General features: G+C 37.4%; 1 protein-coding gene and 1 non-coding gene across 3 annotated transcripts; one reads left to right on the forward strand and one right to left on the reverse strand.

Moving 5' to 3' along the window:
* Nucleotides 1–1,993: 1,993 nt before the first annotated feature.
* LOC146482618 (phosphatidylserine synthase 2-like) lies at nt 1,994–22,099 on the forward strand. 2 transcript variants are annotated; one of them, XM_085107054.1, is made up of 12 exons: nt 1,994–2,189; nt 8,978–9,079; nt 9,832–9,914; nt 11,374–11,441; nt 12,917–13,051; nt 14,136–14,186; nt 15,281–15,394; nt 16,439–16,516; nt 17,264–17,304; nt 17,791–17,905; nt 18,811–18,956; nt 19,515–22,099. In XM_085107054.1, the coding sequence occupies exons 2-12, from the start codon at nt 9,003–9,005 to the stop codon at nt 19,783–19,785; spliced, it is 1,179 nt and encodes a 392-aa protein (XP_084963180.1). In that variant the 5' UTR covers nt 1,994–2,189; nt 8,978–9,002; the 3' UTR covers nt 19,786–22,099. The 2 variants fall into 2 exon arrangements, with proteins under 2 accessions (XP_084963180.1, XP_084963179.1); XM_085107053.1 differs by lacking the exon at nt 1,994–2,189 and adding an exon at nt 3,620–3,905.
* Trnav-gac (transfer RNA valine (anticodon GAC)) lies at nt 3,111–3,187 on the reverse strand. The gene has a single exon. It is a non-coding gene; the product is annotated as a tRNA-Val (tRNA).
* Nucleotides 22,100–22,658: the final 559 nt, after the last annotated feature.

Below are 22,658 nucleotides of genomic sequence, written 5' to 3' on the forward strand. Positions count from 1 at the left end.
TTCTCAATGGGCCGTTGACACTTGGGACATTTCAAGGACCATTTTTTCCGTGTGTGGTAGATCGGGGGCGGAGGAGGGGGGGGGGGGAGTTGGGGTTCTTACTCTCTAAGAAAGCCTCCTGTCTTCCTATGTGGACGTTCTTTGGGCTCGTCACGCCTCTCCTTCACAAGGACGAGAGATTGCGTGACGAGCCCATAGAGCACCTATGTAGGATGTGATCTCGAAGAGGTTCTCAGCTATAGAATACGTCGCCGCTCACCGACACAGAATCGGATTATTTAAGTGTTTAACGCGGAATGGGACCAGTAGGCCCCAAAGGGCTGGTTTATTCTGTAGCAAAATGGACAAACCCTCACTCGCATCAGCGTCAGATAAAGTCAACGATGATCAACTAATAGTTTTGCTAGTCTTTCGCAGTCTTTAGTAGCACGAGAACGGTAAGATACTTAACGCGAGCGCGAAAATAAAGTGCGCTGGAAATCAGGAGAGGAAGATCGGTTCCCATAATATGAGAGCCTGAGTATTTTTTCGAGTTTTTCTAACCAATGAGAGTGTGCAAAAAACACTTAGTGCTATCCACTTACGTGGTTTGTACTACCCGGGGAAACTCCCATATAAACGTGACGGGGGTGATCGTCGGAAGTTTTGAAAAGAACCCCTACTCGGAAAGAAATCCGAGACCTCCTACCTTCCGATTAGTAGTTCGGATGCTCTACCACTGAGCTACAGGAGACTCGCAATTAAAACTAACTCCTAAAATGTAACAGAATTCTGCTTTGTGAGCGTTTTTACCCCTAAGAGGTGCCAACTCTAAAACAATACTCTAAATGACACTTTACTTGGGCTATTCCTTCGAATGCCTTCGACTTGTAAATATTTTACTTCCTTTCGTATTTTTCGGCTCAACACTCTAAAAGATACCTCTGGCGGAAGTCATTGTAGATTTTAGCACCCAGAGGGGTTACCAAACCACGAATTTTAACCCTAAATGGTACGACGATAATCCCCGTCACTTTTTTGAATGGGAGTCCCCTCCCCCAGGCCTACTACCCAAGAGATCTACTTTCTATGTGGATGAGTAATAAATTATTTACCAATCAGTAAAGAAAAGAATAGTAATTTATTTAATAACACGTGGAGTGCTTGCGCAATCTCACGAGCCAGAGGTTTATGATGAAGTGCTTGACAATATAATCTGGATCGAATTTGAATTTGGAAATGTTGGTTTTGAGTAGAGGGGAAAACCGCAGTATCCGAAAAAAAAACCTCTCGGATCAAGGACGAGAACCAACAAAAACTCAACCCACATGTGACGCCGAGTCCAGGAATCAAACTCGGGCCACATTGATGGGAGGCGAGTGCTCTCACCACTGCGCCATCCCTACTCCCCTAGATAAGAAAAAACTTGTTACATCTACCTATAAATAACATTTTATGACTTACTTGACTTAGTTCCTTATCTCCTCTGGGAGAATAGGGCCGTAAATAACATTTTTTACCATACGTTTATAAAATAAACCAATGTCTCAGAGTTGTTTCTCTATAAATGAAGATCTGTCGAACAACAAGGAAACCACATGAAAGCTCACACAAAGAACCAGATTACGTACGAGAAATTTATACAACCTGTAAATGGCTCCAATAACGAAATACAACCACTGGATGTCTTCCCTGGTACGATTATTGATTTTTTGTCGCGTTGGTGAGACTCTTTATCAGTTCCTGTCTGTAGCTGTTTTTGAAATTTCCGGCAGGGTACTTTCCTGCATCCAGCATAACCTGCCATCAGGCATTTTTATGGTATGATCGCGGGCAGGAGGTTAAATCCACAACTCCACGGTTCTTCAGTTGTACGCACTGCAGGCCTATATATCCCGCCGTGCATTTCAAGAAAACGAATCTGGATTCCAGTCTCTTATCGGCCAGTAATATTTTGACACGACTTTTGACACAGTACTCACACAGTACCAGAAAGGAAATTGTTACAGGAAGAGGCTAGTGGACGAGCGAAAGCACTTAGAGACCAAATGGGGAACCCCAAAGAGCAAGATAAAACTTCACGGCAAAGTGGCCAAATGCAGATCGTGAGAGCTAATGGTTATCCGGATAACCGGCCTTTCAGCATCTATAAAGTGAGATATCAGCCAGACCCAGCAGTTCTCCGACGATGGAACCAATACTTATTTCTTGTGAGTTTGGGATTGTTAATTTAAACAACGCTCGAGTAGTAACAGCACTTTAATAACATTCAGACTCGTTATGTGTCCACTTTAGCGACCTGCACCCTCCACTACGGTTTAATTTAGTTTCTATTGAGCGTGCAAATTTGAACTCATGCTTATCATGCATTTTTCAGTGAACTCTCCATTTTCTTGGTAAAAAGGAACGACCAAGAGCACCACAGGGTAGTATTTCTCGATAGCTTTCATTCGACTGATATGATCACCGTAAACTCAAAAGTTAATTATGTACATATATTTACAAGGGCAATGTTCTGTAAATATCCTTGTACGTCACGGTAATTAATCTACCAATCGCGCGGCAGGTTTTGGTTTATAAATATTAGTTGTGTCGGAGATCTCGCGAGGAATACTTCATTTTCTCCCAGTTCGATTTTGCACAAGATACCAAAGAACAAATATCCTGGAGTTAAGGAATAAATCCTCAACTCGAGTAAAGTTGTATACATTCACTGATCTTAAAACGATTACCTTGCCAACTGACCGTATTTAAATACAACTGAGAAATATTTATTTTTTTCTTGTTCTGTTTAGCAAACAATTATTTGGAATGGTGCACGACAAATCAAAAGGAAAAGCATTGAATATCATCCCATGCTTGATTTTTCAAAGGATGCCAAAGAACAAATATCCTGGAGTTAAGGAATAAATCATAAACTCGAGTAAAGTTGTACGTTCACTGATCTTAAAACGATTACCTTGCCAACTGTTCCTATTTAAATACAACTGTGCAATATTTATGTATTTAAATGAATAAGAATATATGAAACATCATATATTTGAACTGCAGATGAAAGATCAAATAGGAGAAAGAACCTCGCAATTAGTATGCAACTTAAGCAGTTGCGAAAAGAAAGCCTGAAAATATTCAGGCTTGAATGGGAAATCTTCAAACCCATGACCTCTGCAACGTCAGTGCAGTGATCTACCAACTGAGCTATCAAGCCAACTGGGACCTGGTCAGTTCAAATATATGATGTTTCATATTTCATATTCATTTATTCATCTTTTACGGGTAATTATTACAAACTCACAAGATGACCAGCTCCCAGTTGGCTTGATAGCTCAGTTGATAGAGCACTGCACTGGTGTCACAGAGGTCATGGGTTCAAATCCCGTTCAAGCCTGATTTCTTTCAGGCTTTCTTTTTCGCAACTGCTTAAGTTGCGTACTAATTGCGAGGATCTTTCTTCTATTTGATCTTTCATCCGCAGTTCAAATATATGATGTTTCATATATTAATATTCATTTATTCATCTTTCATGGGTATATTTATGAACTCACAATATGATATATGCGTTTCAAGAAAACGACTCTGGATTCCAGTCTCTTATCGGCTAGTAATATTTCGATACGTCCAAGATACATATAGTAATTGTACAATTCAACCGGAGCTCATTTGCAGTTTCGTAATTTCGGCAGAAAGCAAATTGTTACAGAAAGCGTGGCTAGTGGATGAGCAAAAGCACTTGGAGACCAAATGGGGAAACCCAAAGATCAAGATGGAACTTCACGGCAAAACGGCCGAGCGCACGATCATGACATCGTGAGAGCTAATGGTTATCTGGTTGAGAAGCCGGATAACCGGCCTTTCAGCATAAACTGCGAGTGGGATATCAACCAGACCCAGCAGTTCTCCGACGATGGAACCAATACTTATTTCTGGTGAGCAAGGGATTGTTAATTTAAGCAACGCTCGATAGTATTACAGCACTTTAATAACGTTCAGATTCGTGATGTGTTCACTTCAGCGACCATGCTCCACTACGGTTTAATTTAATTACCGTGACGAAAAAGAATATTTACAGAACTTTGCCCTTGTATATAACTTTTGAGTTTACGGGGATCAGTCAAATGAAAGCTATCAAGAAATACTGCCATGTGGTTGGTCCCTTTTCACCAAGAAAGTGGAAAGTTCATGGAAAAATGCATGATTATCGATCATGAGCTCAAATTTGCAAGCTCAATAAACTTAAGTTAACCCTTTAACCACTAAGGCAAAACGACATTTTCTCCAGATCCAGGACTACAAACTCAATGTCCATGTATGACATACCATTTTAAAGCTACTCATGAGTATATTTCATAACTGATATAATTATAAATGAGAAAATTATGGCTTTGAGATAAATGGCCTTAAGACCAAAAAATTTAAAAGTTCAAAACATCCCATTGCTGGTGTGTATTAGGTTAATACCCCTAAACTATAGCTTATTTTTCAGTTCTCAACATGTTCGTTAATGTGAAAGATGTCTTAAGACCCACAACTGCTAGGGGAAAAAAGTTGGAAAGTTATGGGGGTGATCAACCATATCACATATGGGAGGGGGTTAAGTTTTCATCCTTTTAATGAGTAGATCTTCAGAAGACCATCTTGGTGTCAAAAATTCATAGAAGTCTGTCAAATATTGAAAGAGTTATCAATGGCATTATGAACCAATTGGCACTCTTAGGGATTAAAGGATTTTAATCTACAAATCGCACGGCAGGTTGTGTTTGAGATCTCGCGAGGAATACTTCATTTTGTCCCAGTTCGATTTTGCACAGGATGCCAAAGAAGAAATATCCTGGAGTTAAGGAATCAATCCTAAACTTGAGTAAAGTTGTACATTCACTGATCTTAAAGCGATTACCTTGCCAACTGATTGTATTTAAAAACAGCTGTGTAATATTTAATTATTTATTGTTTTGTTTCTAAAGCAAACAATTATTTGGAATGGCGCACAACAAATCAAAAGGAAAAGCATTGAAAATCATCCCATGTTCGATTTTGCACAGGATGCCAAAGAACAAATATCCTGGAGTAAAATCCTAAACTCAAGTTAAGTTTTACATTCACATCCCATGTTCAAAGGTCTCCAGACTATCTCTTACATGTAGGGAGTAGGCCCTGGGTATGGCGTACGAGCTCCGCCAAAATTCATGGTTTGAATTTTAAGTTTATCATTTAAATTTTCAACCTCAACACTTGAATTTTACAGTTGAATTCAAAATTTTACACTCTTTTAGATTTCACATCATTGGAAAACCTTTTTACTTTTGGCTTTTTGACTCAACTTTTTTTATTTGACCTTGCTCACTGTACATTTTCAATTTGAATAAAGTTGTACATTCACTGATGATAAAATGATTACCTTGCCAACTGATCATATTAATTTTAAAAACAGCTGTACAATATTTACTTGTTTCTTGTTTTGTTTAGCAAACAATTATTTGGAACTGTGCACAACAAATCAAAAGGAAAAGCATTGAAAATCATCCTATGTTCAAAGGTCTCCAGACTATCACGTACATGTAGGGAGTAGGCCTGGGGTATGGCGTACTATCCCCACCGAAATTCATGATCATGGTTTGAATTTTAAGTTCATCATTTAAATTTTCAACCTTGATACTTGAATTTTACAGCTGAATTCAAAATTTTATACTCTTATTTTGAATTTAACATCAATGGGAAACGTTTTTACACTCGTCTTTTGGCTTTTTGACTCAACTTTTGTATTTGACCTTTCTTGCTGTACAAATTCAACTCAGAAAAAGAGGTACATTCACTGATGATAAAACGATTGCCTTGCCAACTGATCCTATTTAAATACAGCTGTACAATATTTACTTGTTTCTTGTTTTGTTTAGCAAACAATTATTTGGGACAGTGCACAGCAAATCAAAAGGAAAGGCATTGAAAATGATCCCATGTTCAAAGGTCTCCAGACTATCACTTACATGTAGGGAGTAGGCCTGGGGTATGGCGTACAATCCCCGCCGAAATTCATGGTTTGAATTTTAAGTTCATCATTTAAATTTTCAACCTCAGTACTTGAATTTTACAGCTGAATTCAAAATTTTACACTCTTCTTTTAGATTTCACATAATTGGAAAACATTTTTACACTCGTCTTTTGGCTTTTTGACTCAACTTGTATTTGATCTTTCTTGCTGTACATTTTCAACTCGGATAAAGAGGTACATTCACTGATCTTAAAACGATTACCTTGCCAACTGATCATATTTAAATACAGCTGTGCAATATTTACTTGTTTCTTGTTTTGTTTAGCAAAGAATTATTTGGAACTCTGCACAACAAATCAAAAAGAAAAGCATTGAAAATCATCCTATATTCAAAGGTCTCCAGACTATCACTTACATGTACATGCTGAAATTCATGATCATGGTTTGAATTTTAAGTCCATCATTTAAATTTTCAACCTTGATACTTGAATTTTACAGCTGAATTCAAAATTTTACACTCTTATTTTGATTTCACATCATTGGGAAACATTTTTACACTCGGTTTTTTCGCTTTTTGACTCAAGTTTTGTATTTGACCTTGCTCGCTGTACATTTTCAACTCGCCTCGTCAAATTACATAGTCGAACCATGCAATTTTCAACTCGACGCTGTGAATTAAACTAAACACTGAACTAATTTTAATGCACTGCTACTGTTTATTAGTTTTGATGCCTGAACTAGTACTCTACATTTGACTGATATGTGAACTTTGCATTTGATACTCACTCGTACTCACTCGGCACATTTTGCCACTCACCGCCTAACATTTCAAGCTTGACCTTGTATATTTTCAACTCTACTTTTGAATTTTTGTGTACACTTCAGTGATCATTGGTTGAGACAATAAGCCTGTGTGGGGGTGGGAGATGGCGATCGTGGACCTCCTCCCCAGGCTCTTTCGTCCATCATGCATTGCGCAAACATGGCGGCACAGTTCGCACTTACTGTCATTCATGAAACTTTGGAGAGTTTAGATTCCTGCCAGGATGATGATTATGGTAAAATTGTGCTTCGAATGGAGTATTTTTAAAAATCATACTTTTATAAATTGTGGGGAATTATGACTCTATCGTGGCTGGTATTGGATCTGCCATAGCACGTTTATCGAGCGCACAGAAATTGAGCATTGTTACATACAGGGCACGCAGTTTATTCACTGGCCGCAAAGGTTGTCCTCCTTTTTATGTATCAGAGGATCGACTAGTCTTCCTTGTAGGCAATGGGTTTACAGTATTAACAATATTAGTGAGCTATAAACCCATTGTCTCAATGAAGACTTGTTGATCCTCTGATACATTAAAAGGAGGGTGACCTCTGTGGCCAGTGAATAAACTGCCTGCCTATGCCCTTGCCCTGTATATAGCAACGCTCGATTACAATACTGGAATTAAAAGTCTCAGTGAGATTTAAAAGCTTATCTCAACACAATTTTGCATCTTTAATTTTAAGGGTTGCAGAGATACTAGACAATAAGATGATTTAGGACTAAACCAGGTACAGCTTGGGGTTGGGCTCTCCAACCTCTAAATCTTGTTTGTCACCTTAATCTTCCTCAGGGATCACTGTAGTAGAGATGGGTAATCATAAATGCGAAGAAACATTGCACGTTCCCTGCCAGCAGTCTCCTTTTTTAAGCATTTGAAGTGGGGAAGGAAAGGAGTCTTACTCTGACTCTAAACAATGTTTAATTTAATTACCATTCATGTTTGTCGATAAAATAAACTGTAAACTGCTTTATGAATCTAATTGTTTCAATTAAAGTATCAAGTATGCGTGCCTGTTAGAATTATTGTTTGCTGACTTTTAAATGGTCTCACGACAACAAAGCTTGTTTTGTTTAATTTGACACCTGATGAATAATTTAGTGCTCTTTAAACATTACCAGCTTAAACTATGTTGTTTACTTATTTAGTATTAAATGCTAACACATGCTCATCATCATGAGTCACAGCAGAGTCTCTCACTCTTTCTACCCCAAAATACAACAGAAAAAGAAACTGAGTGTCTAACGTTTTGTATTGTACGTTGAAACTAGAGACAGATATATAGCGAGTTGTAGGCATGCAACCTCTTTTTTAAAATTGAATGCTGTAGAATATTACAGGCTGTGGAATCAATGTTCTGTTCTAATCACGCAATACATGCACATAGATTCTGGGATTGATTACATCACTACTGTAGTATTTCAAACAATAATTGGAAAGTTTGTTTCTTTTCAAAAAATGCTCCTTCCTGATGCATTCAAAGAAATGTTTTTGCTCACAAGTCATATTCATCGTTACAATACTAGACATTGCAATATTCCTTTTACTTATTTCCCTGTAGAATGAATATCAGACAGTTTGCAATGAGTTTTCAAGGACCTAAACTGTTTACTTCCTTTAATTCAGAAATTCAGAATGCTGAGAGTATTTCTCTACTTAAATCTAAATTAAGATCATTTCTTCTAAATGGACTACTCCTGTTTTGAATGTGCTGTTTTATGTTTTGCTGCCTGTGCGTGTTTGATTGTGTACTGGCTTTTTAACCTAAATGTATTGATAAATTAATTAAGCTACGCCTAAAATCCCGATTTCAAAGTTGTAAGTTTTTTGGGGGGCCTGTAGCTCGTACAAGCCCTTATGGTTTCTCTATGGGTGTCCTCGCAATATGTTTCTCCCTCTTTTGTTATTTATTTATCTTTTATATTTTAATTTATATTTATCTTGTAACGATGTGCAAGAATAGTATTATGGTACAGTGTAAAAGTAAACTGAACTGAACTGATTCATACAATCCAGCATCCTCACATACTGCTATAATAATTATAATTATAATTAGCAGAGAATGTATGGTTGTGGCATTAAATATTACGTCCAATTCCCCGCTCCCCCTCCCATTAAAATTTGCATTCAATGTTGCATCATAATATGGTGAGCCTTAACAGTATTTTTGTTGTTGTGGTACCTTTAGGAGAACACATACCATCACAGTATTGATGATTATGTTATGTGTACTGCTCTATGTTGGAGTATTTGAGCAACCTCACAAAGATCATGAATATAACACTAAGAGGTAAGGCCTGTTTAATGACAGTTACTGTTGTGTTGAACTTATTTGATATTGCATTAAACTTGACTTAATGACATGACATTTGAAACTATTAGTTTGAAATGTCATGTCAAAGTCAAGTTTAAGTTGTGCAACTTGTCTATAGCATGGCAATTTCTGTTGTGGAACACAGCAGTAGCATGTCTTGGTTTCAAATTAAAATAAATGTATATAGTTGTTATAACATGGAAGTAGTGTGGTCGAGTGGTTAGGGCGAGGGACTTGAATTCTGGAGGTCCTGTAGTTGTTTCTCAGTAGCCCTAAGTTTAACTTGTCAGTCACCCTTGTAAAACAGCCAGCTGGTCCGTCCCCTGCCAGTTGGGATTTTTGTTGACCAATAATATTATTGTTAAATGAAATAAATGTGACGGTATATTTCAAGCCTGGTGAATGAATGAGAATGATGTATTATTCCAGAAAGTGACACAGGCATACTTGAAAAAAAAAAAGAAATCTGAGTGCTCCTATCAGGAGTCGAACCTTCTGTAAGACCTTCCCATTACTAGTTCAAGTGAATTATTTAGTATTTATTTGTTAATGCTTGACCCGCCAGCACCTTGATGATAACCACTACACCACTTCACCTTGCTTGTTGTTATTAAAACATTAAATACATCATGTTCAGGATTTACGAAAAGTATTTGAAACATTTTAGTTTGAAAGAGTAAAAAATTCCCAGTTCATTATAAAGTCCACCTTACTTCTTTTGATTTCAGAGGCCTCGTAGCATGTATTGCAGTGTTCCTATTATTTGGTGTGACCCAGATTAGAGATGGCCCATTTAAAAGACCTCATCCAGGTATGTGTAAATAATATTGGTTGATGGAGAATCAACAACATGAAAACATTTTCCCATTTCCTTGGTACCTTGTTATATCAGGGAATGTTTCAGTGTACAGGGCTTGTGACATTTCATGAAAAAAAAAATTGGGGAAATAGCGTGGCATTGATGGCAAATTGCGTGGAATTGTTCGGTAGGAGAGGTCTTTTGTCTGGCAAATTACATGATTTCTCTTTGATTTTATTTTCCCTTGTCACACATAATTATATGAAATTTTATACAGTGTATTGAGTGCCTAGAATAAGTCTATCTGAATTTTAATGAAAAAATTTAATGCAGTTGCTCAAGTAGTAAGCATTAAAGCAGAAAAATGCAAGACAAATTGCTGAGGAAAAATAACCTACACATATCAAAGATTACAATTGGCCAGTTTTCATGAGCCAATTGGCAATTACTTTAAATTTAAAACCAGTACCAGACTCTCTGCATGCCAAAGGCCTGGTTGCCCATTTTTAGGGGCATAGTGATCGAAAACGAACGCGATGACAACAGCGTGTCTTGAGTGGTTTTCAAGGGTTTTTCAGAGGTTCAGGTACGGATAAATATTTTGTCTAGTTTTCAAATAAGTTGCAAAAGAGTTTATATTTTGTCATGTTGGTTTTTTTCCTATGAATTTCATGGGATTTCAGAGAAATGAGCAAATTACGTGATCCTACGCGATTTTAGGTCAATTTTGCGAAATGGTACCCTCGTGAAATATCAGAAGCTCTGACTGTACTGTAGTATTAATTATGGCAAATAATATCCAAGGGAATTAGAAATGGATGACTCTCTGTTCAACATAACAAGAGGTCTGCGAAAACCAATGTTACCAGTGGTCAACACACATTGTAATAGGGGTTTATAAAATATTGCTTCTTGACCAATTTCAGTTTAATTGCAGTCTGACTTTTTTCACAGTTCAATCTAGGCTGTATTCAGATTGTTTTGGCTGAATATCAAGGTTACAGAAAATTTTAGACAATGGAATCTTATCTCCCAAAATTCCAAGGTGCTATTAGGTTTCTGAAAATCCTAACTGGCCTTATCTTCAACTATAAACAGAATTTATTTTCTATTTTATTTGCACTGTAAATGTTATTTTATGCCATGTTATGAAAGTTCGAGCAGAGTTGATTTCACCAAAGAAAACTCTAGCTTTTCAATACAATTTCAAATCTGAATAAATTGAGACAATTTAGGTCTTCTGAACATGTATATGTTCAACAAAACAAACTGTTGGGTGACTTAGCTGGTTAATACTGTATAGAGCATGAATCCTGCTGCACGTGTATTTCCATCTGAACCAGTGAAAAGAGTCAATTACTTCAGAGTCAATTATTGACTCTGAAATTATTTTTACAATCATGTATATTATAAAGTTGACATCAAGCAGGTGTGATTAATTTGCCGTTTGTCTCATCCTATTTTATTGCAGCATTTTGGCGTCTCATTCTTTGTTTGAGTGTTGTTTATGAACTAGCTCTCATTTTTCTGTTGTTTCAGGTAAGATTAGAAAGCCTATTTTAGCAGACGGCTTCTCTGCTTTAAGGCGGCTGGCACTGGTTTTCATCACTTTGTAGCATTTACATTTCAACAGATTAATTGAACCATTCTTTATCACTTGATTCAACAATAGTGGTATCAAAAACATGCCTAAACAGTTGTGATCAAGTTATGGATATTTTCTTGACATAATATATTACCATAGCAACAGTATGACCTGTTAGAAACAGCCCTAATTTTACCTTTCAGTGGTTATAACTCAAAAACAAGCTTGGTGACCCCCATTTTTTATTATGGAACTGTAATCAGCACGTTTAGATACAATTTTTTGCAAAGTTTAAAAAATTCTACCAGAAGGGTTCAGAGCTACCTAAATTTTCGAAAAGTTCAGGGCCTGGTTGTTTGCAAGCTGGTTAACGCTTATCCACGATTAAAAGTTAATCAAGGTTTTCATCTCGCTCGTTTAAAATGGTTTAAAAGGCTAATTTCAAGCCAAAGGTTAAGAAAAGTCTAAGGCAAAACAGACGGACAAAAATCTTTTGGGAGAATCTTCATTAATTATTAATTAAACTCGCATCAAACTTCACGTTAATCCGGGATTAGCTTAATCAGGCTTTGAACATCTGGGTCCAGGTGGGTCTGCACCCCTCTGGTAGAATTTTTTTTGAACTTTGCAAAAAATTGTACCTAAACATGCTGATTACAGTTCCATAGTAAGAAAATAGGGGTCACCGAGCTCACTTAAAGGTAAAATTAGGGGTGTTTTTAACAGATTATACTGTTGCTATGGTAACCAATTATGTGGAGAAAATGACCATAACTTGTTCACCAATATTTATGCTTTTTTTGTATCATTGTTGCATCAACTGATAAAGAGTGGTAGTATTGATCCATCAATGCGTAAGTGCTGGAAAGTAATGGAATAATTGGATACCAGCACCAGCCACCTTAAGTGATGGTCTTTGAAAATGGCTAGTACTACTTTCTTAGGTTTAATTCCACTTATAATCAACTTGGAAGGACTTGCCCTTTAGAAGTATCTTTTTGCTACATTAAAACCAACCCAATACCCAAGTAATAGCATCAATAGTCTGAACAGGGATTGAAACCCTCCAATCACCAACAACCAAAGTGAAGATCACGATTCACCAGTCACTGTTGATCAAGGTTTTGTTTATATTATTAATACACAGCCATTAAAGACCATCACCTGATGTAGACCTGCAGTAGAGCAGTCAAAATGTCATAATCCACACCAATATGACACAATCATGACACAAACAATTCATTTTGAGCTATCATTTCGAACTATGACGACTAACACCTTTCATGAAAAAAAGCCATTAAAATTGCACAAGTTTAAATTTATGCAAATTGAAAATAATTTCATAAGGACCTAGGGCAAGATTGAATTTGTGGCTTCTTAGGTTAGCATTTTTTTAAATTATAAGCTTTTTCAATGTTTAACTTTTCAGACAACTGATGATGCAAGACAGTTGTTGAAGTATCTTGATGAAGATCTAGGTAAACCTCTTCCAGAGCAATCGTATGGAGAAGACTGCAGGCTGTACACTCCAGGTCACCCTGAGGGGCCCTTCCATAATTTTCTAGTAAGGACAGATTCTACAGCTTAATATCTCTTACAGAGCGCATTTAATGGAGATATGTTTCAGCCCATCATTTCAGAGATGCAAACTTTTTAAACATCTACAGGCCTCTGAGGAATGTGAGAACTCATGTTCTTCGGAGTCATTTACCATCTTAGACTCCGCTGCTACTTATTCCAAATTACAATCAAGGAAGCTTTACACAGTAATTGGAAGAAGCCCACTTTAAACCAACAACTTCAATGTGATAATTTGTCCCTTTTTTAAAATTTTGTTTCTCTTTACATGGTCTTTTCATGAGATTTAGATCAGGAAATCTGGAGATTTTTTTCTTGTGTCAAACTCAACACTGCCCCTTCATCACCTCACCCCCTTCCCCAAATGACCCAATCTGAACCCACCCCCACCCCAAGTTGACCCCAATCAATCCACCCCATCAAAAAATTGACCCTCCCAACTTCCCCCAAAATTGCCTGTTTCCTTTAAATACTTTATGTAAATCTCTGTGTCAGATTGGTTAAAAGATGCAACCAAAATAGACCTAGAAACCATAACATGAATTTGAAAAACGGATTTTGGGAAAACTTTGACTGATAATTTGTGGAGAAAAATCAAAAGTAGCTTTTATCCAGGAGATTTGGAGGCCTGTATGGCGAAAGGGAGATTCATTCCAGAACTGGGAAACTCCAGGATAATATGGGATAGTTGGTGTGCATATGTTGCCGTTTAAATTTTTGCTTGTTTTTAAAAATTTTCAAACCAGTTCAATTTGTTTTTTCTTTATGCAGTATTCATTACCATAATCTGAGACAAAGGGAAATAAAAATCAAATTGGTTTTAAAATTTTTAAGCCAAAGGAAAGTTTGAACCACAACATACATATCAACCTAACCACAGAACCATAAAGTCTCTACAGAGACAAAATGTGAACTGGAACCTTCTGCCCCTTTTGCCTTCACCCTGTCCCCCTTGAAAAAGTTTGGGCTTGTGGTTGTTTTGGTAATTTCCAGGTAGTGCTGCTTTGGTAGTTATAAATGAGGTGCTGAAATAATTTATTTTAAGTTCTCTTTGTTTTGGTTTCGCACAGGAAAAGTGTGATGTCTTTCTTCCATCTCATTTCTTTGGTTCGTGGGCAAAGGTAAATAATAATTATTAGTATAATTACTCAGGTGATTATAGAGATTCTGTTGATCTGATTGGTTGAGGATAGCGTCATATCCTGCTATAATCACCTCGCGTGAGGTGATTATAGCGGGAGCACTAACTTTCAAAATGGCCGCTTAACGATTTGTTGATGTTTCTGAGGAAGAAGTGAATATGACAGAAAAATATGCAATTCCGAAAGGCACTAAAGATGCAGCTAAGTCCGAGGTGACACTTTTCGAAGGCAAGATGTGAAAATTTTGCTAATTGTAATAAAAAATCTTGTAAATTGCATGTTGTCGATGTCCATGACTTAAAATGAAGACAACAAATTAAATTAAATTCCAGCAAGATTTTCTTTATTTAACAGAATGGTTACACAAACAAAATGAATTTAAGACAGAATTGGAAAACATGGAAGTAAAAAAGATGAAAAAAATGTCTACTTGTTTAGTGAAGCCAATAATTAAAAAAGGACTTAATTCCTACCTGAAGCAGCTTATCTCCGAGGGCAATTTATAAACGTCCGTTAACCGGCAAAGCCATCATGTCAACAAGAAATTGTGCAATAAAATGCCATCGCTAACACTTGTGATGCCGGCTCGAGTTTTACACCAAACAGCCTGGTTCATCTTCATCTATTTTGGTAAACGGGTCGGAGAAACCCAACATTCATTCACACAAGTCAGTGCTTTGTCTCAATGAAGCGGCAGTTAAAGAATACTGACATTCTGCTTGAGGCCGTGTACAGTTTATCGATTGCACATGTGATTGACAGACTGTGCGTCTCTGTTCATTGACACATGACAATTTGAAACAAACAAACAAAATCGACATTTTTCAGACAGTTCTTGTTTTTCTCTGATAATCACCTGAGTAATTATACTAAAACAATTATTCGCCTCAGGCTCAGTAAATATTGGTGAATATTCCCCTCGACGATTCACCAATATTTACTTCGCCTTCGGCAAATAATTGTTAATTTTCAGTACTGCATGGAGACTAAAATGCTTGAAGTTGTTAAAATAGTACATGAGCAGTTGTAGGGTGTACTAATAAAGTAATTTTTGTGCTCTTTGTTCATTCCAGGCCCTTATCCTTCGTGACTACTGGTTGGTGAATGTAATAAATGTTCTTTTTGAAGTACTGGAATATTCTCTGGAGCATCAATTGCCAAACTTCAGTGAATGCTGGTGGGACCATGTAAGTGTAGCCAGCTTTCCCCAACATCAATGTGAATCTTCTCCTCATTGTAAAATATATATAAATTTGTAAATTTGTATGGCGCATAATTCCACGACAAGATGATCAAAATAATGTGCTTTTCAGTATGGGGACATTCTCCAGATCGAATTGGAATTAGAAATGTTGGTTTTTGAGGAGAGGGGAAAACCGAAGTATCCGAGAAAGATTTCTTGGAACAAGGATGAGAACCAACAACAAACTCATTAACCCACATATGACGCCAACTTTGGGAATCAAACCCGGGCCACATTGGTGGGAGGTGAGTGCTCTCACCACTGCTAGCACCATCCCATATACATGTATCACTATTTGGTTCATAAATTTGAGATTTCATTGTGACCTGTAAGCATGATGAAACTCCTGGCTGTAATATTGTAACGAGAAATTAAATGGAAGCCATCACGGAGTTGTAAAAACATTATATAAACACCAGTGTTTTATTAGGATTTCTGCCACTGAGAAAATCCATATATTTTTTCAGTTGTAAAAATACAATATTTTTATCATTGATATTTGATGGTTTGAGAACATTTTAACCATTTATCTTGTCTTTTATATTTTTGAACAAGATACCAGACATTTTTAATATTTGTATTTATTTTTTTACTGTACTTTGTAGAGCTCCGAGTTTTCACTGGAGTATTTTAAACAATGAAATACATTAATCGGGTTCTCGACTATATGGCATGGTTTTGGTTCATATGGAATGGCTGATTCTTGTTTATATAATAAACAGAATAATGCATGGATGCTTGGAGATATGGAATTTATGTTCTCGTGTTCACATTCGATATCTCACTCGTTTGCTGCGCTCACTTGTTCGATATCGATGTGAACACTTGAAGATAAATTCCATATATCCGCGCGCCCATGTATTATTCTCTATTTAAAGTGACTGAGTTATAAAAAAATACACAAAAAGTTTGTTGACGGTGGCATTGGTCAAGTGTGTGTTAATTAACTTGTAGCAACATAACATTGTTTGTGTTCTTTCATAAACAGTGGATTTTGGATACTCTTGTCTGTAATGGCCTTGGAACATATTTTGGGATGAAGACCTGTGAATATCTAGGAAACAAGGTACTGTCCCCTTACAGTATGAGTACTGTGACAGAGCTGTAGCACTTCCCACTGGATTTTTGATGAGAGGACTGGGGAATTGGTGGTTTGATGCTATGACCTTGTGAATGTGTTCTTCATTGTAATGTTGTTTTCTCAGAGAGGAAACTTTTTTTTCTATTTTTTCCTCCTTCTGTTCAATGTGCATAATGCATTGATGGATTTGCATCACATCCAGGGTGGAGTATTGATACTCAGTCCTCATTGCTTCATGCAACAGAAACCTGGTTAAGCTCTTGCCATATCAGCCACCTTTAAGCCTTGAAGTGCAACTTGCATGTAAGAACTACATGTATATTTTGTAATACATTTTTACGGTATGCTACTTCTTTGGGAAGAGAATGGTTGGTGGGATGTTAATTGATCCTTAGTAGCTCCCCTGCTTTGTGCTTAACACTGACTTACCATGATATAGAGTTGCAGTAACATAAAAAGAGGATCCAGATTTGTAATAGATTATGATCATGATAATTGCCTGCAATGACTTACAATAATGCTGACAGCTTAAATTATTGGCTTACAATGACTCTGATCTGAATACTTGATACTAATGTTTGCTCTGTAGTTGTACATCATAATCTTACGCCGGCGGGGTATCTCCTGACCTGACCCTCTTTCTCCGTCAATAAGTACAGCTACAGTGTAGTACGTGCAGGTCTGTATTGTCTCGATCTTGATAGCTCTAATTTTTTTCTCTATTTTCGTTAGCCATATCACTGGAGAGGTCTATGGAACATTCCCTCCTACAGGTATACCACAGTTTACTAAAATTGGCAGCAAAGAACTTGTGGTCCTTTACAAAACTCCAACATTTTAGAAGTGAAGTGCAGAAGTGTGAACAGTAAATAAGGTTACAGAATCAGCTGTCCAATCACAAGTAAACTAACCCCTTTAAGAAACTGGTATATTAGGGGATAATGGCTGCAGCTGGAAGGTTGTCTGAGAAAAGAAGAGTTGGCCGATAAGTGAAGCTTCTAGGGCAATTATGGTGATATTTTGAGGACAATATTTAATTCACTGCTGGTTCAAACATTATGAAATGTCCGCTGCTGAAACCAACCATGCATGAAACAGGCTGAAAAAGAAACGATTTCAACCGACATCTGAGATCAGTAAATATTATGGATCCCTTGAAAGCTGTACCCAAGGTACTTAATATTTTTAAATCATTACTTCTCTATTTTTTCTACCAGTTTCTAATATTATTATTCTATTCAAATGATTTATTTTAATAGTGGTAAACTCAAGCGAGTGGCTGAACAGTTTACTCCATATTCCTGGACCTCCTATGACTGGAAGGCCACCACAAGCCTCAGGAGATGGCTTGCTGTTTGTGGAATTGCAGCTGTGGTATGCATCAGTTTCTGTTTACATGGGTCAGAATGCCGGTGACTTGAAAATTATGTACTTGTTACATCAATGAAAAGCTTAAACATACAAGTTTTGATTGCAATGGAGTGTTTTCACATGATGTCACGGCAGCCATGTTGGTGTCCCAAAACAAAGAAATGGCGGCCATGTTGGTGTCCCAAACTAAAACGCTGGGAATTGAACTCTATTTTTATGCAAATTCTTTCTTTTGTTTCAGTAAACCAATATGGCTGGTAGTCACGTGAATGAAAACGCTCTATAGAAATTATCACTGCAGTTTTTACCTAATTTTTTTCACGTTGCTGCTACATATTATTTTTACGAACTGTTGCCGGTACCCTTTTGGGTGGCCACTTTTGGGATTGGCGACTTGTTCACCTCTTTTAGAGCATTGCTACATTTAAAATTTTACCAGTAAACAGGTCGTTTTGGTTTATTTTCTTGCACCAAAAATGTCATGTATCAAAACATGAGCCAGGTATACTTTTCAGGTTGCCGAATTTGTGATTGTTGAAAGAATCATCTTGAACTTTAGTGTTATTTTTGGGAGTCAATGCCTTTGGGATTTTTTTTTGAAAATGCTAAATTTTAAGGTTATTTTTGGGGCTTATAGTAATAATAACAATAATGATGATGATGATGATTTTATCTTGTCCCTACGTGGGATAATGATGAAACAACATGAGAAACAATATTATTATTTACTGTAAATGCATATAACAGATTAAGAATACCAATTGGTTGGGGGAGGGGGGGGGGGGGGGCGAACCAGTTGGCTACTTTACAAAGCATGGTTGAGGATTTTGGCTGGAGGATTCGTGACCACTGGAGTTACATTCAAAGATGGTATTTTTTCAAACATTATTTTCCTGTTGAATTTTCAGTTCCTTATGGCAGAACTAAACCTGTTTTACCTCAAGTTCATTTTGTGGATTCCTCCTCCTCACTTTATCATGAAAGCTCGCCTGGCCCTGTTTGCTGGGATTGGAGCTGTTGCACTGAATGAGATCTTTAGATACATGGATGATCCGTAAGTAAATTATTTTGACACTTTTAAGGAACGTGTAGACGTTAATCATGGTAATTTAAAATTTTGGTGTAAGGCCAGGTGGCGGAAAACCACGCTGTTAGAGCAACTTGAGATTCGAAAAGAGGCCAGATGTGAGACTAGTGTCTTTTAAATTAGCGGAACTATAGTTCCGTGAATTTAGGAATTTTTGGAGATGTTTGTACGAAGACGGGCAAAACTTGCCCATCTTCATAATTTAATGCGATTGAAAATGAAACACCTCTTACTAACCGAGTTTGAGGTCCATACAGTAAGTTACGGACCAAGCTTAAATCAATGGGAAGAAACAAGGATCCATAACCAACAGTATGGACTGAGAAAACGAAGTTAGTGAGATATTTACATGTATTATATCTCTGAGGTTAAACTTTCAAATTTAGCAGGCCGTACAATAACATACGGCCCTCAAAATTCACCAATCACACTGCGTGTACTAACTGAGAGATATAATGAAGAATGTTAACCAAAATTGCGCTTGATCGGTTGTTCCAATAATCTGTGGCTTTTTATCAACTGCAGCACCTGTAAGCGGTTTGGACAGCAGGCCTGGGTTATTTTAGCCATAGTGACCACAGAGCTTCTAATCTGTGTCAAGTTTGGCTGGGCCGAGACGCTGAGTATTCCTCTTCCTTTCCACGTGGCTGCCTTCTGGATCGTGTTCTTTGGCACGTGGCTCGTGTGGACGGTGTGGAATTTTTGGCCCTCCATCATCGGTGGGTTTAGGACACATCATGATACACAGGACAAAGATGCAGTCAGCTCCACTGATGGCCGACCCAAGCATGAATGAGGAATAATTTGGACAAAATTTGGTGCGCTGTGTGGCAGTAAACACTGCTCTGTTTTAACCCTTTAATCTCCAGGAATGAGGATCAATGTGGAAATTTTTCTGAATGCTCTCTGTACATTTCTTGTGATGCTAGTTGGGAGAATTTGTTTGAACATCAATACATATTACATCTTTGGTGATCTTTTTCTCTATTCTTGTGACCTACATGCATGCTTGATCAAGTAGTGATATTGAAAGCTTGTCTGATATTGGGGCTTAAAAGGTTGAAGGACAGTTTACATGCAGCGTACATGACGGTGCAATGTATCAGCCAGTGTAGCTGGCTTATGCATACATGTTTCTGACCCTGGATTATCTTTATTTGAATTTTGATTGACGTGGCGGTGTCTTGGGGTCTGTTGATTTGATAAAGGATTGTTGCCCTGCAACAGATTTTACTGGTTTTTAATTTAGTTATTAATAATATTGTAATGCGCTTTTGAGTATTTTTATAGAAAAAAGCGCAATATTAAGTATTAATATTATTATTATTATCATTGGATTTTCTGAATCAGAGTGGCTCTCGTATTCATGAGCCGGCCATTAACCAGGTGTCAGAAATACACGTTCCGATCCTGTCTCAGGTGCCAATACGTCAGGTCCACAAATCGTACTGGGTAGGGTATAAATCGGCCTTAATCACATTTCTGTCACATTTCTATCACATTTCTTTGTTCTTTTCCTTTTTTTGAAGGCAATCTAGATTACTTTTAAGAGCTCACCCAGTTTTCTCACCCTTGTCACAATCCTCTGTTCATATTCCTTGCCTTGATCCTTGTAATACCTGCAGTTCTCTGCCCTCAGCGCTTTTGGTCTCCCAAGCTTTCTTTAGAAGAAAAAAAAAAACCAGTTCTGTCGACAAGGGAAGGTTTATAACTGGCCAAAAGTGTACTTTTGTCAGATCAATGGATAGTAATCTCCGTTAACCTTTTTAATACGACAACCCCGAAGTTTTGCTACCATTTTTTGGCTGCAACATCAGCACATTTCCTGTGGTTATTTAAAAAAAAGAGGAGACAGAAAATGACATCTTTCAATCCGTTCGAGTATTTTATCCTTCTTCCTATTACCTGGCCCCTAAAACTTAAATAGTTAATCGATTCTAATCAGAATTAATTAGGACTTGATTAGTTTATCGATTTTAAGGACTTTATGTGAAGGGCTTTTTCACGATGTAGGCTTGTGAAAGTTCTAACTTTCTTTCATTGAAATGTCTTTGAAATGTGATCAATATCTGGGATATTGTAATAGTAAAATGGCACCTTATTTATTTTTGTCGTGGTAGTTCGAAGTGTCGACTGTCCCCTTATCACAGAGGGACTTTCTCATTTGTGCCCACGGCGGGGGGGGGGGGGGGGGTAGGGTGAGGAGACGGTTGACATTGCAATACAGCTGTACCGGTATTTAACTTAATTAACCTTCTTATCAGGGAAAGTGGGGAAATATCTCTAATAAAGCATACAGCATAACAGCCTATTCAAATACTTAATATTCAAAGATGTAAGAAATCATGTGTAGTTAATTCCATAATTTCGTACCCAGAGTCCTCAGGCGTTTTGGTCAGCGGGTGGGCGCTAGGCGGGGACTTTGAAAAAAATAATTTTTCTGATTGGCTGCTCCGTAACGGCTTGCATTGTTTTACCGCAGAAATAAAATTCCAGTTCGCCAGAGTCTCTCCTGGCGACAAACTGCTGGCCAAGGAGCCTGAGGACTCTGGGTGCGAGGTTGTCAATTCCACTAATTGGCAACTATTATTATTTTATTTATTTACCAATTAAGTCTTCACTCTTAACAGAGTATTGCAGACTGCTTTAAACTGTAAAGACCACACCACAACACCGGGAACTATGTCCCCTACTCTGCGAACTGTAAAGATGTAACTCTGCGTAACAGCACGGTAGAGAACGGACGATTTCAGTTCTGTCACTAGCGTGATAGTTACTTCCTAGCGCATTTTGAAGCAATCTGTTGTTTAAATTGCCTTCATTTCGTTGTGTTCGTTTGGTAATAAACCAGAGGTGGACGATTTGAACAGAAGATTGTGTAACAATGGAGAAATAATCAGCTGTCACGCTGGTCACACAAGGGCAATTTGGCTTCTTTTCCTTCGTGAAGCTTGCAGAATCTTGCACTTGGTCTGAAGGTCGGTGCGTTGAAACATAATATATTTTTGTAGCGTAGTACTCCAGTGTACTTAAATTAACTTTAGTAAATAAGACGCAGGTGGTGTATTGTAGGCTTACTTAGTAATAAACTGCACATCATTGATTGCCAAGAGTTGGATCGTTTTTTGTTTTTGTTTTTTTTATCTTCGGTTACGATAAAGCGTAGTGTAAGGGTTTTTGGAGCGTGACCGCGTCGATACCGTGGCACAAAGCAGCAATTGACAAACAAGTAAAGGAACAAACGGACCAAAAGACGAGTAAATAAACAAACGAACCCAATAGACAAGCAAACCATATAGACAAGTAAACAAAGAAACAGACCAAAAAACAAGTAAAAAAACAAACGGACAAGTAAATAAACAAACGAACCCAATAATCAAGTAAACAAAGAAACAGACCAACAGACAAGTAAACAAACAAACGAACCCAACAGACAAGTAAACAAAGAAACGGACCAGCGGACAAGTAAATAAACAAACGAACCAACAGACAAGTAAACAAACGAACGAACCCAATAGACAAGTAAACAAAGAAACGGACGAGCGGACAAGTTAATAAACAAACGAACCAACGGACAAGTAAACAATCAAACGAGCCCAATAGACAAGTAACCAAAGAAACGGACCAGCGGACAAGTAAATTAAAAAAATGAACCCAACAGACAAGTAA

This window comes from Pavona decussata, unplaced genomic scaffold (assembly GCF_977016875.1).
Source record: "Pavona decussata unplaced genomic scaffold, jaPavDecu1.1 SCAFFOLD_45, whole genome shotgun sequence".
NCBI classification, from domain to species: domain Eukaryota; kingdom Metazoa; phylum Cnidaria; class Anthozoa; order Scleractinia; family Agariciidae; genus Pavona; species Pavona decussata.